Source organism: Lithobates pipiens, unplaced genomic scaffold, assembly GCF_037356315.1.
Source record: "Lithobates pipiens isolate NorthernLeopardFrog02 unplaced genomic scaffold, aLitPip1_a1.2 Scaffold_16, whole genome shotgun sequence".
In the NCBI taxonomy this organism is placed as follows: Eukaryota; Metazoa; Chordata; class Amphibia; order Anura; family Ranidae; genus Lithobates; species Lithobates pipiens.
The window spans coordinates 280,447,000-280,464,092 of record NW_027507748.1 but is presented as its reverse complement, the minus strand read 5'-3'; the positions used below and the strand labels follow the sequence as shown (position 1 = coordinate 280,464,092).

At 41.9% G+C, this 17,093-nt stretch overlaps 1 protein-coding gene across 1 annotated transcript in view; it reads left to right on the top strand.

Annotated features, from left to right (window-relative positions):
• The window catches only part of SARS1 (seryl-tRNA synthetase 1), a 45,785-nt gene extending 30,154 nt beyond the window's left edge, over positions 1-15,631 (top strand). Inside the window, exons 9-11 of the mRNA XM_077481504.1 lie at positions 3,173-3,330; positions 7,143-7,272; positions 15,218-15,631. Coding sequence (XP_077337630.1) covers positions 3,173-3,330; positions 7,143-7,272; positions 15,218-15,366 — 437 coding nt within the window. The 3' untranslated portion in view covers positions 15,367-15,631. The remainder of the gene's footprint in view (positions 1-3,172; positions 3,331-7,142; positions 7,273-15,217) is intronic.
• Positions 15,632-17,093: the final 1,462 nt, after the last annotated feature.

The following is a 17,093-nucleotide window of genomic DNA, read 5'->3' as shown; positions in this document are numbered from 1 at the left end:
ATAAATGCATATATAGCAGAGACCCTAGGGAACAAAATGGCAAATTCTGCAATGTTTTATGTCGCACTGCATTTGCCCAGCAGCCTTTCAAATGCAATTTTTTGGGAAAAAAATTCACTTCAGTAAATAAAAAAATAAAAAAACGGAACAGTAAAGTTAGCCCAATTTTTTTGTTTTAATGTGAAAGATGATGTTAAGCCACGAGAATCGTGATCTATCTTCTAAGCAAAAATAAATGTGATTCTCATTTTAGCCAGAATTGTGCAGCTCTACTAGGCAGCGATTATTCCCTGTGGTTCCCCTGCAGCTGATCTTTTGCCTATTACCGATTGACTGTACTATTCTGCACTATGACTCTGTTCTCTGTGGATTTAGCCATCTTGGTAGAGGAAGGATTTCACTTCCTCATATCAGAACCCCCACCATGAACAACACAGTAGTGACATCGCCAAATCCAAATCTTCAAATTTCCTGAGAATAGCAGTCAAAGGCAGCTGGACCTTAGAATTCAGCTATGAGGCTGTAGGCACACCCACATTTCAGGAAGTGAACTGATAATTTTAACAGCTTCAGCACCGGAAGATTTTACCCCCTTCCTAAGCAGAGCACTTTTTAAAATTTGGCACTGCATCTCTTTAACTGACAATTGCGCGGTTGTGCAACGTGGTACCCAAATGAAATTTGCATCCTTTTTTTTTTTTTTTTTTCCCCCACAAATGGAGCTTTCTTTGAGGGGTGTTTGATCACCTCTGTGGTTTTTATTTTTTGCGCTATAAACAAAAGAACAGCAACAATTTTGAAAAAAAAAAACTATCTTTTACTTTTTGCTATAATAAGTATCCCACTTTTTGTTTTTTTTTGAAAAAAAAAAATTTAGGACATTTCTATGATTTATTTTTCTACTACGAACGGCGGCGATCTGCGATTTATTATTATTTTTATTTTTTTTACTGGGACTGCGATATTGTGGCGGACAAATTGGATACTTGATACATTTTTCGGACCATTGACAATTATGCAGCGATCAGTGCTATATAAATGCACTGATTACTGTAAAAATGTCACTGGCAGGGAAGGGGTTAACACTAGGAGGTGATCGAGGGGTTAACCGTGTTCCCCCTCTGTGTTCTAACTTTAGGGGGGGTGGGACTTGCTAGGGGAAGAGAGAGATCGGTGTGTAATACTTTGTCTGAACACACGATCAGTCTCTTCTCCCCTCTTTACACACGCAGAGCCAGGTTCTCGCTGTGTCACGAGTGATCGCAGGAACGTACTGACATCAGCTCTGGGGGCGAGCAGCAGGCACGCATGCCCCTAGTGGCCATAGGGAAAAGCGACGTAACATAACGTTGTTTCGCCAGCCGTGCCAATTCTGGCGGCTGGTCGGCAAGAGGTTAAATTAAAGGCATAAATAACATTTTTTAGATATTTCCCCCAACCCAATTAGAAACATTTTGCTTTGGGCTCAGGTCCACTTTAAAGAGGAAGTAAACCCTGATGAGTTTACTTCCTCTTTCATTCCCTGCAAAGGCAAAGCATAATGGACTACTATGCATCGCATATTAGTCCATTATGTGTCACTTACCTGACACAGGAGAAAGTGATGTCACCGCTGTCCCCTGTAGTCCTTCGCATACATCTTCTCGGTGGGTCTCGCTGCTCCGCTGCTGTCATTAGGCGAAGCCGCCACTCCCGCGCATGCGTGCGGGAGCCGCCACGCGCGGCATCTTCGCCGTTGACGGTGCCGCGCTCAGTGCACCTGCGCGCCGCTGTCTACGGTGCATGCTCCGTAGACAGAGGTGCCTGTCTTTCGGCAAATATCTCCTAAACCGTGTAGGTTTAGGAGATATTTCTTGCACCTACAGGTAAGCCTTAATCTAGGCTTACCCGTAGGTCAAAGTGTGTTGTATGGGTTTACAACCACTTTAATGTAGATCTTTTTAGTAGAGGTCGACCGATATATCGGCCGATATTTGGCCTTTTTTAAGAAATTCAACATTGGCCGATTTTTATTATGCAAATTCAGCCGATTTAATCGCACCGTGCCCCGTCGTCCCACAAGTGTTCCTCCTCCCTTCCCCACACTCAAATAACTGGGGATTTTCTCTTATTTTCATGTTCAGTGGTAAGTTGCCAGGACACACAGAGAGGGCGAATCTCCCTAACGGGACTCAGATATCAATGAAAGCAGGTGTTCCATTCCATCTATACTTGATATAAAACAGAGAAGAAAATAGCCGGGAGACGTTTTGCGATGAGGTAGAAATCTGCATCTTTTTTATAGAACAGACACTGGGACACATAGCGTTATATAATCAGTGGGATGGTATACATATTATATAGTTGTTTATTTTTGTTTTTTTTTATAGCAGCAGGAGCCAAGGGGCGGGCAGTGTCTTGAGCTGATGGGCAGGGAGGGGAGTGAGGAGATGAGAGCTGCGAATGACGTAAACTGACCACGGTATCCAGCTCAGCAAAATCAGCCAGGTGGCTAAATTGCACAGCAGAAGCACTGTGTTATTCATGCTTTAAGGGAACAGGATCTATCTTCCCCTTTGTTACCCTAAAAAAAAAAAAAACCTTTAATGCAGAGTTTAGATTTTTAATGCTATCCCTTGGGCTGGCCATACATTATATAATTTCATATATATTTCCCTTCAACTTTGTAGTGCAAAGGCTAGCCTGATTGCATACAAATTGTTTTAGTGTTTAGGTTTGACCCCATATTTTATGGCTTTGGTAAATCTAAAGGAAAATTGTATAATGTGTGGCCAGCCTAACTCTGTCACATCTAGTGACCAATAAGCTCCATGTGTCTGACAAGTCAAAGATTATGGCTGTGTATGTCTATGTCTACAACAGTTTACAACTTTTATCTGGTTAAAAAAAAAAAAAGACTGCAGTAAAAAGACTTTGTCATAGGAGATTAATGGAGGCTGACATTGCTGAAATATCCTCTTGAAAATGTTGGGTTTCTGGCTATCATTCTGATGTTTTGGCTTTAAAGATATTGCAGTTTCTGGCCTGCAGCATATATACTGTTAAATAGTTTGAGAACTTTTCTGACATTCTTTTATAGCATGCTCCTTTCAGACAAAAAATGTATATATGTGTAAATCCTGTACATATTTTATAAGTCATTAGTCCTTCTAATACTTTCTGCTTTTTACAGGTTCTTTAAATCACGCAGCCAGTAAGAAGCTGGACTTAGAAGCATGGTTTCCTGGCTCAGCTGCTTTCAGAGAATTAGTGTCTTGCTCAAATTGCACTGACTATCAGGCGCGACGCCTGCGCATCCGTTATGGACAAACAAAAAAGATGATGGATAAGGTAAAGCAGTGGGCTCCTTTTAGCCAGCAGTTCCCCTGAGCAGATTGCCTCTAGCTCATTGTACTAAATAAACTAAGTTCTCTATGCTGCATTTTGGATTTCACCAAACGAATTAGTAAAAAATGTATAACTAAAGGTAAAAGTTTTGCCTTTTAGTAATACTTTTTAACTGTTCAGCTGTTGCACATGTCCCTGTATACATTTTTATTTATTTATTCTTTCTATGGTGATGAAGGGCTACGTTAAGAGGTAATTATTGGGCTTTTGTCAAGAATAAACAAATGGTGGAAAACCCTGACTGGTTTGATGAGATTACAAAAACCTGTAGTTACTGTAATTTGTGTCTTTTGGTTGCCACAGATGAGTTCATTATACAGCAATACATCAATTGTGGCACAAACTATGTAATTTACCTGATCACCTGTATTTCATGCAGCCTCCAATATGTAGGTTGTACCACACGTCCTTTGAGAACCCGTATAGAGGAACATTACTATTACCGTGACACAACCCAAATGCTAGAAATATTTTTAATTCAACATGTCACTTTAGAGAATGTCATCAGGGCGATCTTTCCTCATTTATTTTCAGAGGAATAGAATGGTTGTCTCACACGCCCAGAGGAGGCGATAGGGAGAGAAGGCTACTGGGGAAAGAGGCATGGTGGATTTTTAGATTAAAAACTAGATCGCCTCAGGGGTTAAACCTGAGGTGGGATCTGGACTTGCACTTTACATTAAGAAAATTTCTCTCTCTCCCCTCCCCTCCCCTCCCCTCCCCTCTGTTTTTTTTTTCCACATACCTGGCTTATTCTTCATCTTTTTTTTTTTTTTTTTTGATGGTGTGATTTCTTATGCCTATGTCTTTACGTCTATGAGTGTATGCACCTGTGTGTACATACATGTGCATATTATTACTACAAGGTGTACGAAAATTTTGTAGAATACACATAGATCACCCTATATGTATTGCAGCTGATTCTTTCTCTTTTTTGGATAATTGCCTGTAGTCAATTAAGACAATCAATGGGTGGAGCCTGTGATTTTTATAGCTATTTACTTCAAAGTTTTATGTCTGTAATGTGGTTATGACTAAGGCCTTGTAGGCTGAAACACGTCAACTGACTTAATCTGCGTTTGTTCACTGTGGCTAAATAAATAAAATGAAGAAATTTTAAGAGCAACAACCGGAGTGCTGATCATTTTTTCCACATTACGCTACTCAGCCAGCGACTGTGGATCGAGCACCTGGGAGCTCTGCTATCTATGTAGTGTATGGGTAGTAGCACTGACTTTTCTGTTTATATGATATTTTTATACCAACAATTCTTTTAGAACCTGTGGGAGCTAAGAAATCCACGTGTTTTGCAGTTTAGATAAGTATACCAGGAAAAACGGTGGCTTCATGTACTGCCGTTAGAAAGTATCACTTGAGCGAGGCCTGAGGAGTGAAGCAATTTGCAAATGGCATCAGTGGATCTTATGCTCACAGTACATTTATTTTTATCATCCAGGGATCCATTGAAGGGAGCCCCTCACACACTAACTCCTCCTCCTATATTGACAGACTGTAAAGATTATCTGTACCGAGAGAAATATGTTGGCTGCCTTTTTTTTTTTTTTTTTTTTTTTTTTTTTAACTGCTTCAGCCCCAAAAGATTTTTCCCCCTTTCTGAGCAGAGCACTTTTTGCGATTCGGCACTGTGTTGCTTTAACTGACAATTGTGCGACGTGGCTCCCAAACAAATATTTTTTCCCCCCCACAAATAGAGCTTTCTTTTGGTGGTATTTGATCACCTCTTTGTTTTTGTTTTTTGCGCTCTAAACAAAAAAAGAGCGACAATTTTGAAAAATAACACATTATTTTTTACATTTTGCTACAATACCCCCCAAAAATATATTAAAAAAAACTTTTTTTTTTTCCCTCAGTTTAGGCCGATATGTATTCTTCATATTTTTGGTTAAAAAAAAAAATCGCAGTAAGCCTTTATTGATTGGTTTGCGCAAACGTTGTAGTGTTTACAAAATGGGATAGTTTTTATGGCATTTTTATTAATTATTTTTTTACTAGTAATGGTGCCAGTCTGCAATTTTTATTGTGATTGCGACATTATGGCGGACACATCGGACATTTTTGACATATTTTTGGGACCATTGTCATTTATACAGCAATCAGTGCTATACAAATGCACTGATTCCTGTGTAAATGACACTGGCAGTGAAGGGGTTAACCACTAGGGGGCAGGGTAAGGGTTAAGTGTGTCTGAGGGGCGTATTTCTAACTGTGGGGGGGGTGGGGCTTGGCTACATGTGACACATCAGTGATCCCTAGGCAGAACGGGGAGATGCTTGTTTACATTAGCATCTCCCTGTTCTTCCTCCCCGTGAGACGATCGCAGGTATCCCCATGGCGATCGATTCCACGGGACCCGTGATCCGACTCACTGAGGTCCTGGATGGCACGGCGGCAAACTTAAAGGGACGTGCGTGTACGCCCAGTTGCCTGTCTGTGCCATTCTGCCGAAGTACATAGGCATGCGCCGGTCGGGAACTGGTCAATATGTTGGTTGCCTGGGTGTCATGCTGATCCAGAAGTGAACAAAAGAAATCAACAATGGTTGCCTACATCTTTCTTTCTCTACCATTTTTATTTGAATTGGTATTTAAATATATAAGGAAGAAAAAAAAACACAGACAGGGAATCTATGGCAGAAGAGACCCTATCAGTCTCTTCTGCCATAAATCCAATACTTGTCAGTGGCAATGCACACCGAGCCACACTTGCACAGCTCAGAGTACATTGTGATGTGAATCCTGTGTGCATGCGCAGGAGTGATGTCATCGTGGCCCAGATATTTAAGCGACTAAAAGGAGTGAACCTGGAAGGAAGACCAGGTGAGCATGGCAACCCTCCCCCACTGGCTTTGCAGTGCTGGAGGTCCTCCATTTTTGACAGGTACATTTTTCATAATGTACTAGTATGCAGTGCATACTAGTGCATCATAGCATAAAGCTGCAGGGGCACAGATAAAAAACATTCAGGAGTTGAATACCGCCATTTTTAGGTACAGACCATATAGTATATAAACAGACTCTACATAACCTTTGAAATGTTAATATTAGAGATGTTATCATTAATTTAAATATAGCCTTTGACAGCCTATTTAAAAGAGAAGTATGGGATTTTTTTTTTTTTAATCCAATAATCGTACTTGCCTAGGTGAATGGCTCAGTTCTCTCACCTCCCCCAGCAGAGAGCTGCTGACTGCCAATCAGCAGCTCTTCTGCTCTGCTCCTTCATACTCACTGGAGCACTGAGCTGTGGAGGAGCGGAGAGCGGCCGTCTCAGCCCCTTAGACTTCGAGTCCGGATGATGCGGTGCCTGGACTGATCTGTGTGATGTCAGCAGAGAGCAGACTTCAGACCGCTCTCTGCTGAAAACTGTTTACAGTAGTGCAAAATGGATGGCACTGCTGTGACCCATAGGAGAAGCCCGGCTGAATGAGCTCAGGCTGGACTTCTCCTTTTTAATATACAGTCCAAGCGGCAAAGCAATAAGTGCCAAGATCAATGACCTTTTAGTAACCAATTTCCTCCTACCGAAGTCAGCCAGCAGTGTTCTCTATATTGAAGTTTAAGTATAAAACTTATTTTGATTGGCAAATAATTCTTTCCAAATTGGTTTGTTTGGTTGTGCTGAGAGCTCACAAATGTCAAGGGAACATCTTTAGTTTAGTTTATTTATTTATTTATTTATTTATTTTTGAGGTTCAGCATTTTTAAATAAATATTTCCCTGTTTTGTATGTTGCAGGCTGATTTTGTGCATATGTTAAATGCTACAATGTGTGCTACAACACGAGCCATCTGTGCAATTCTGGAGAACTATCAGACCGAAGATGGAATAACTATACCAGAAAAACTCAGAGATTTCATGCCTGCTGGTCAGTATAACTATCGGCATGCTTTTTAGATCTTGAATCCGATTCCTATTCTGATCGTTCATTCATATTTTTGTGTAAAATTATCCTGCTGTTAGGCTAGGTTTATATGTGCGGGAAATTAATTTGAGGTCAATTTGCTTTTCAAAGGCATTTGATAGGCAGTGAAAGTATAATATGATGCACTGCTTGTTTTTCTCCATAAATGGCTGCATTATCCATAAATGCTGTACCTTCACCTGAATGGGTTGCGTTCATCATGGTACTGCTGAAAGGGGAGGGGGATTTTGCCTGCAAAGCATCATTACTCTGGAATGTGAACCCATCCCCATCCACTGCCTTTGCAGCTTAAGGAGCCCTTCATTGTAGGTGAATGTTTGTGTTTATTTTAAAAGCCACTAACCAATGCGTGCTGGGTGGGTCATCTGTAAAAGTGCAGGGTCGAAAGGGCATCCCCATAGCCTTGCCATTAATTTAGGGTTGATTTACTAAAGGCAAATAGACTGCTCACTTTGCAAGGGAAGTTGCACTTTGTGAATGAAGTGAAGCTGTGTTGGCTTCCATCATTATTTATTTTTTTATTATTGTTTTCCTTGCATGTGATTGGGTATTCTTTGCAAAGTGAAATTTCAAAATTCCGTAGTGAAGTCCAAGTTCCCCTGTAAAGGGAAGAGCCTATTTGTCTTTAGTAAATCAACCAGTATATGTGCATTTAATTGTTTTAGGCATGTGATTAATCTGTAAAAGCATCCCATGTATAGGCATCCACAGGCTCTGAGACTGCTGTTGGTCACTGCCCTCTCGGATGTGATGTTGGCATCCCTGGCAGTTTCGGAGCTGTCAGTCAAATTTCTATTTTTCTTCCCAGGCACCACCCCCATGACAGATAGGTTAGACTTTGTGAGACCCCAGAATAGCACGCTTTTAACAGTTTAATCCACTTTTCCTGTCACCAACATAGGGCTTACATGGGTGGCAGCACCAGCCTGTTAACTGACTTCCGCCTGCTGTAGCTGTGACTCCGTCACCTTTCTAGTGAAAGTTATCACTTCCACGTACACTTTAATATGCTGCACACACCCTGTCAGGTACCCCTGGTAAAAGTCCTTCTTGGGGGTGGCTGGAATGGTCTATTTCATCACAAATATTAGGTAGCACTGTGCACACTGAACTGAAAAGGAATTCAAGGACCATCAGTCATGGTTAACTCTAAATTGATAAGCTGTAAAGGCTGTACGATTTTTGCTTAGTGTAGAATAGGTTGTTGCTATTTATGTGCACACAATTTTCTTTAGGTTTGACGTGTTTGGAATGCATTTCCAGTATCTCCCAAAAGTTAGTAAACCCGTCACATTTTTGTAAATATGTTATATCTTTTCATGTGACAACACTGAAGAAATTACACTTTTCTACAATGTAAAGTAGAGAGCCTACAGCTTGTATAACCGTGTAAATTTGCTGTCCCCTCAAAATAACTCAACACACAGCTATTAATATCTAAACCACTGACAATGGCACCTCGTGAGAAAGAAGTCTCTGAGGATCTGAAAAAAAAGTAATGTTGCTCTACATAAAATCTTAATAAAAAAAAAAAAATATATATATATTATAATGTAATATAATAGTTGCTCTACATAAAGATGTCCTAGGCTATAAGATTACCAAAACCCTGAAACTGAGCTGCAGCACGGTGGCCAAGATCATACAGTGGTTTAACATGGCAGGTTCCACTTAGAACAGGCCTCGCCATGGTCGACCAAAGATGTTGAGTGGACATGCTCAGCATCATATCTAGAGCATTGCTGCAGAGGTTGAAGGGGTGAGGCGTCAACCTGTCAGTGCTCAGACCATATGCCGCACACTGCATCAAATTGGTCCTTATGGCTATCATCCCAGAAGGAAGCCTCTTCTAAAGATGATGCACAAGAAAGCCCGCAAACAGTTTGCTGAAGACAAGCATACTAAGGACATGGGTTACTGGAACCATGTCCTGTGGTCTGATGAGACCAAGATCAACTTATTTGGTTGAGATGGTGTCAAGCGTGTGTGGCAGCAACCAGGTGAGGAGCACAAAGATTCGTGTGTCTTGCCTACAGTCAAGCATGGTGGCGGGAGTGTCATGGTCTGGTGCTGCATGAGTGCTGCCGGAACTGGGGAGCTACAGTTCATTGAGGGAACCATGAATGCCAACATGTACTGTGACATACTTAAGCAGAGCACGATCCCTTACCCTTCAGAGACTGGGCCGCAGAGCAGTATTTCAACATAACGACCCCAAACACACCTCCAAGATGACCACTGCCTTGCTAAAGAAACTGAGGGTAAAGGTGATGGACTGGCCAAGCATGTCTCCAGACCTTAACCTTATTGAGCATCTGTGGAGCATCCTCAAACAGAAGGTGGAGGAGTGGAAGAGGACTCCAGTGGCAATCTGTGAAGCTCTGATTTAACTCTATGCCCAAGAGGGTTAAGGCAGTGCTGGAAAATAATGATGGCCACACAAAATATGGACAATTTGGGCCCAATTCACACACCTTTACCTAGTATATCTAGCAGTTCATTTGTAGCTTAAGGGTCTGAAATGTAGTTCGGGCTTGTGTCTGTTTATGTGCGCGTTCTAGCTTCTGAATTGGGGCAATCAAATCAAGGAGGTGTTTCTGTCTCTCTCCTTTTTGCTTTTGGCAGCGGCTGCAATTAGAACTCTAATTATGCATTTTGTGCGCTTCCCATGTAATTGCCTGAGAAGTGTCTGCGGGTTTCTGTGAAACATTGGCATATATGTCTCTCGACTTCCGATGTGATTGCAGGGTCCGTGAGTAGGGAGGGTTGTAGCCTCCAGGTTGGGGAACGCTCTGTATCTCTGGGATTACGATTGTCATGGATATAGGGTGGTGATCCGAGATGAACATGGGGCCTTGGAAGTGTGGTGTAAGAGGGTCACTCTGAGATATGAAGAGGTAGTCAAGCCATGAATATCTTTTGGTGAGGGTTGGAGAAAAAGGTGAAGTCCCTACCAGGTGGATTTAGCCTGCGCCATGAATTGTGTAGTAGAAGATCCTGCAATTGTGCCTTGATGGAGCGTAGAGCTTTGTAGGGCAGAGAGGGGGGCGCCATTCGAGTTATCTTGGAGGGGGTTTAGAGGGACATTGAAGTCACCACCTAAGATTAGAGAACCTTCCTGGAATGAAGCAAGTGTTTTCGTTAGTTCACGAAAGAAAGTGACTTGATGGACGTTCGGGGCATGTGTGTTTGCTAGTGTTATCAGTTTGCCGTAGAATGTCCCTTTTTAGGAAGAGGAACCTGCATTCCTCATCCATTAGCGTGTCGGTAACTAGGAAGGGGCATCGATTTGCTATGAGCGTGGAGACTCCTTTGGTCTTAGATGTGTGGTTTGTTGTGGGGTATACTGTAGGGTATTGTTTATCAGCTTCGGTATCGGAACGAAAGTGCGTTTCTTGTAGTAGAACTATATCTGCTTTATTCTGTTGCATATAGTGAGGAGTCGGGAGCTCCTCTCTGGGGTATTGAGCCCTCTGACATTAAGCAAGATAATCTTGATAAGAGTTTTTGTTTTGTTTTCATTGGGAAGAGTCGAGGTCATGTTTTTAAGCGTTGGGTGTTTGTGTCCCTTAGAATGTCGTGAGGGAGACCCCTTTAACTTAGTGGGTTTCAAGTCTTTTTAGTGATGCGGCAGGCGAGAGAGCCGGATCTGAGCTGGGAATTGGGTCTCGGTTGGTGCAAGGGGGTAGGTGAGGGTATATGAGATGGGGTGAGGAGAGGGGAAAGGAGAAATGGGGTCTAGAAAGATGAGAAGTCCGGTGGCCGGTGAGATCATTCTCACTCAGCTGGGTGTGAGTTATCCTATAAATCCGGTAGGGCTGGAGGCGATCAGTGGTACTAGAAACTGATGAGGTGGGAGAATGCTCGCTAAGTAGGTACCCACAGTGTGGGGTTTGGTTTGTTGGTAGAAGAGGGGTATTTCTAAATACCCCGTCAGACAGCCTGCCCTGTTAAGTTCAATTGCAGACTAAAAAGGAGGATGGCTTAATAGTTGGTACTAACATTTCTAGGTAAAATTAATCCAGGGAAAATCCGTTTGCCTCTCGGGGGATCAGGAAGGAATTTTTTTTTACCCTGCTGTAGCAAATTGGATCATGCTCTGCTGGGGTTTTTTTGCTTTCCTCTGGATCAACTGTGGGTATAGAATTGGGTATATGGGATTGTATGTTGTTTTTATTTTGGATGGACTTTTTTTTCAACCTGACTAACTATGTAATAGTTTTTTTGGGATATAATTTCTTTACAGGAAATTTAATGTCCCACATTACAGACGAAAGTTTTGCATTAACCTATAGGCTTTGTGCAAAGGGCAAAAAAATTAAATAAAATTGAGACTGCATGATCAATGTACATCCTATGCGGGTGAAAAATACAAAGTGCAGGTAGAAATATTTACAACCAGACTCTGTCATTCATAGCATCACATGCAAGCAGTAACTACCCCACTCTCTCTGCCTTGAATTGTGGATGGCAGACCTGGCTCAAGTCTTTCCTATCAATACAAAGAAGCTTGCAGAGGAGGCATAGGCCTGCATGATTACATGGATGTCTGTCAGCTTTTAGAGTAAGAGGCTGTAGAGGTTCTGAGGCAGAGGGCTGCAGAAAGAAGGGGATGGTGGCTTAAGAGCTGACTAGCTCCCCTATAGGATTGCCCACAAATTAGACTTCAGCTTGGGGTGTAGTTACAGCCATTACTGCCAGAAATTAAAATGGCATTTAATTTGAAAAACTCTGTATAGGATTGAATGGGACCATGTGGGAGGTACACTGCGTCCCTTGGGGGAAGGTTTACCAAGTGTCACCTGGCAAGAGACACTTAGAGCAAAGAAAAAAACAGCAGGATATAGCACATATAAATACAGTGGTGTGAAAAAGTGTTTGCCCCCTTCCTCATTTCCTGTTCCTTTGCATGTTTGTCACACTTAAGTGTTTCGGAACATCAAACCAATTTAAACAATAGTCAAGGACAACACAAGTAAACACAAAATGCAATTTGTAAATGAAGGTGTTTATTATTAAAGGTGAAAATAAATCCAAATCATCATGGCCCTGTGTGAAAAAGTGATTGCCCCCCTTGTTAAAACATACTATAACTGTGGTTGTCCACACCTGAGTTCAATTTCTGTAGCCACACCCAGGCCTGATTATTGCCACACCTGTTCACAATCAAGGCATCACTAAAATAGGAGCTGCTTGACACAGTAAGGTCCACCAGAAGATCCTTTAAAAGCTACACATCATGCCGAGACCCAAAGAAATTCAGGAACAATTGAGAAAGAAAGTAATTGAGATCTATCAGTCTGGAAAGGGTTATAAAGCCATTTCCAAAGCTTTGGGAATCCAGCGAACCACAGTGAGAGCCATTATCCACAAATGGCGAAGACATGGAACAGTGGTGAACCTTCCCAGGAGTGGCCGACCGCCCAAAATTACCCCAAGAGCACAGCGATGACTCATCCAAGAGGTCACAAAAGACCCCACAACAACGTCCAAGGAACTGCAGGCCTCACTTGGCTCAGTTAAGGTCAGCGTTCATGCCTCCACCATCAGGAAAAGACTGGGCAAAAATGGCCTGCATGGCAGAGTTCCAAGGAGAAAACCACTGCTGAGCAAAAAGAACATCAAAGCTCGTCTCAATTTCTCCACAACACATCTTGATGATCCCCAAGACTTTTGGGACAACATTCTGTGGACCGATGAGACAAAAGTGGAACTCTTTGGAAGGTGTGTGTCCAAGTATATCTGGCGTAGAAGGAACACTGCATTTCATAAAAAGAACATTATACCAACAGTAAAATATGGTGGTGGTAGTGTGATGGTCTGGGGCTGTTTTGCTGCTTCAGGACCTGGAAGACTTGCCGTGATAAAAGGAACTATGAATTCTGCTGTCTACCAAGAGATCCTGAAGGAGAATGTCCGACCATCTGTTCGTGTACTCAAGCTGAAACGAACTTGGGTTCTGCAGCAGGACAATGATCCTAAACACACCAGCAAGTCCACCACCGAATGGCTGAAGAAAAACAAAATGAAGACTTTGGAGTGGCCTAGCCAAAGTCCTGACCTGAATCCTATTGAGATGTTGTGGTATGACCTTAAAAAGGCCGTTCATGCTCGAAAACCCTCTAATGTAACTGAATTAGGACAATTCTGCAAAGATGAGTGGGCCAAAATTCCTCCAGGACGCTGTAAAAGCCTCATTGCACGTTATCGCAAACGCTTGGTTGCAGTTGTTGCTGCTAAGGGTGGCCCAACCAGTTATTAGGTTTAGGGGGCAATCACTTTTTCACACAGGGCCATGATGGTTTGGATTTTTTTTCACCTTTTAATAATAAACACCTTCATTTACAAATTGCATTTTGTGTTTTACTTGTGTTGTCCTTGACTATTGTTTAAATTGGTTTGATGTTCCGAAACACTTAAGTGTGACAAACATGCAAAGGAACAGGAAATGAGGAAGGGGGCAAACACTTTTTCACACCACTGTATGTATGTAAAAAGTGATAAATGGAAAAAACAGGTCAACCAAGAATACCCATATGAAATACATGAGGGGAGCAAAAAAGAGTGCAGACGAAAAGCCTAGGAAGGCTCACCAAAGAACTGTTGGATAGAAAGAAGGTTGAAACTGTATTAGAAGAGGAAGACCTGGCTGCTACCAAGCCAGAGGTGAGATTTAATATCCAGTTGTCACCAGTGTCATCCTGGCTGCATCATATGTCACTTCTGGCCATATCAAGAGGCTGAGATAAAGCGCCCACTGCAAATGATGCACATAATTTCTGCCCTTACAGAACCACTGCAACTGATTGGCGGAAGTACAGAGATAACAAAGTCAGACCAGAAATTTTGCAACACACCATGGTAAACCTGCAAAGGAGAGCAGCACAGTCCAAAGAAAAATCTGTGCTTCAACACTGTCTTCAGTTGAATAAATGCAGCATAATTATGCTTTTTCCTTCACCCTTTTGTGAGGTTTACCTCGGGTGAGAGAAGGAGTTGTTTCAAAAGAACCTTCTTTGGAAGTTTCAGGATGAAAAAAGGGAACATGGATGAGTGGGAGACTAAGCCTTGTAGCTTTTCAGGGGCCTGTTCTGAGGTCTTGTGGGCTGCATTTTAACTTATTTTTCCTGACAAGAGGAGCACCTGGAAAAAAGATTATGCAGGGAGGTGAGGGACAGAGATGCTTGGATCAGCATTGAGGGTAATTGGACACTATGCAAAGAGAATATGCCTATGACTGGTTGTGCTAAGGAAATTGAATAGACAATTTTACTAGGAAGTTCAGAGGTGGATTGCAAATCAATAAAATATTGCTTATGGGAAAGAATGACACTTCAAGTAAGCATTTAAAATACTTGATTTTTCAGTTTTTTACCCACAGTTTAAAGGCTGTTACCCCAAATTACCCTAATATGTGCCTGCTGTACTATGAAAATGTATCCCGTTCTCTTGGTATTGCTTTCTTTGCTAGTCAGTCTGCTATCCTATAAATAAAAACTAACCACACTGAGCAGGAGAACACACTATGGTCAATTCTCTATGCTGGGAACACCGCCTGCTTTCCTCTAATGAGTAGACTTGTGCTGATATGTTCCCCCGCCCCCCAGCACAGCCATTCACTGGGAAGACCAGTGTCCTGCTGCTTCTCCTGCCCCAACTCTCCTAAGATCCTTATACAGCGTAGAGCAGAGGGTATGTGATCAAAACATTCTAAATACCCATGTGTTTGTTTTTTTTGGCTTTGTTTCTATTGAATGGGTTGTTTTACAAGGTGTGGGTTTACATATACTTTAAGTGGGTGACTGGGTCTCCTTTTTTTTTTTTTTTTTTAAGTTTAAATAATCAAACTGAATGTATGTTTTTTGTTTGTTTATTTTTCTACCTACAGGGCTTAAGGATATCATAAAATTTGTGAAGCCAGCTCCAATTGATCAAGAGCTAACAAAAAAACAAAAGAAACAGCACGATAGTGGGAAAAAGAGTCAAAACAGCGATCTAGATACTCAGATGCAGAAAATGGAAGTCAACAGTGCATAATGCTAAGAAAACTTTCCATAATCCATTCCGGTGCACGTACCCTATTAACCTGACATACAACAGACCATTAAATTATTGGGCCTTTGTCATTTTCATTTATCCTTGTACTATTAGTCATGATCTCCAGTTTGTTTCCGTCTACAGCAAAGAACAGTTGGACTATTTTAATTCAGGGTTAATACAGTGGCAAAGTGGAATCAGTTGTACTCATATAAATATATATAAAAAAAGAAAAATAAATAAAATAAAAAAGTAGGCTGTTAAACTGTGTTCATGATGCAATATATGGCAGTTCTTGACTAGAAAATTTGCTTGTATGTGTAGAGAGATCTCTAATACTTTTTTGCCCCACTGTGTGTGTGTGTGTGTGTGTGTATATATATATATATAATCACACATTAGCTCACAAAACTGAGTACACCCCTCACATTTTTGTAAATATTTTATTATAACTTTTCATGTGACAACTTTGCTACAATGTAAACTAGTGAGCGTACAGCTTTTCTAACAGTGTAAATTTGCTGTCCCCTCACAATAACTAAACACAGCCATTAATGTCTAAACTGCTGGTAACCAAAAGTGAGTACACCCCTAAGTGAAAATGGCTGAATAGGGCCCAATTGGCCATTTCCCTCCCCAATGTCATGTGACTAGTTAGTGTTACAAGGTCTCAGGTGTGTTTAAATTTGATGTTATCGCTCTCTCTCTCTCTCTCTCTCTCTCTCATACTGGTCACTGGAAATTCAACATGGCACCTCCATGGCAAAGAACTCTCTGAGGATCTGAAAAAAGAATTGTTGCTCTACATAAAGATGGCCTAGGCTATAAGAAGTTTGGCAAGACCCTGAAACTGGTTGACCATGGCAAGGCCTGTTCTGAGTTGTCTTTGCCACCATGCTGCAGCACAAAGAAGTTAAGTGCACATGCTCTGCGTCATATCCAGAGGTTGTCTTTGGAAAATAGACGTATGAGCGCTGCTAGCATTGCTGCAGAGGTTGAAGGGATGGGGGATCCCCCCCCGCCCCCTCCCCTCGGAGGCTGGGCCGCAGGGCAGTATTCCAACATGAGTATGACCCCAAACACACTGCCTTGCTAAAGAAGCTGAGGATAAAGGTGATGGACTGACCAAGCATGTCTCCAGACCTAAACCCTATTGACCATCTGTGGGCCATACTCAAACGGAAGGTGGAGGAGAGTAAGGTCTAACATCCACCAGCTCCGTCATGGAGAAGTGGAAGAGGACTCCAGTGGCAACTTGTGAAGCTCTGGAGAACTCCATGCCCAAGAGGGTTAAGGCAGTGCTGGAAAATAATTATGACCACACAAAATATGGACACTTTGGGCCCAGTTCAGACATTTCCAATTAGGGGTGTACTCACTTTTGTTACCAGCGGTTTAGACAATAATTGTGTGTTGAGTTATTTTGAGGGGACAGCAAATTTACACTGCTATACAAGCTGTATACTCACTATGGTACATTGCAGCAACGTGTCATTTTGTCAGTGTTGTCACATGAAAAGATATAATAAAATATTTTAAAAAATGAGAGGGTGTACACACTTGTGAGATACTGTGTGTGTGTGTGTGTGTATACACACACACACACACACACACACACACACACACACACACACACACACACACACACACACACACACAGTGCGTCTGCAAAGTATTCACAGTCCTTTACTTTTTCAACGTTTTTGTTATGTTACAGCCTTATTCCA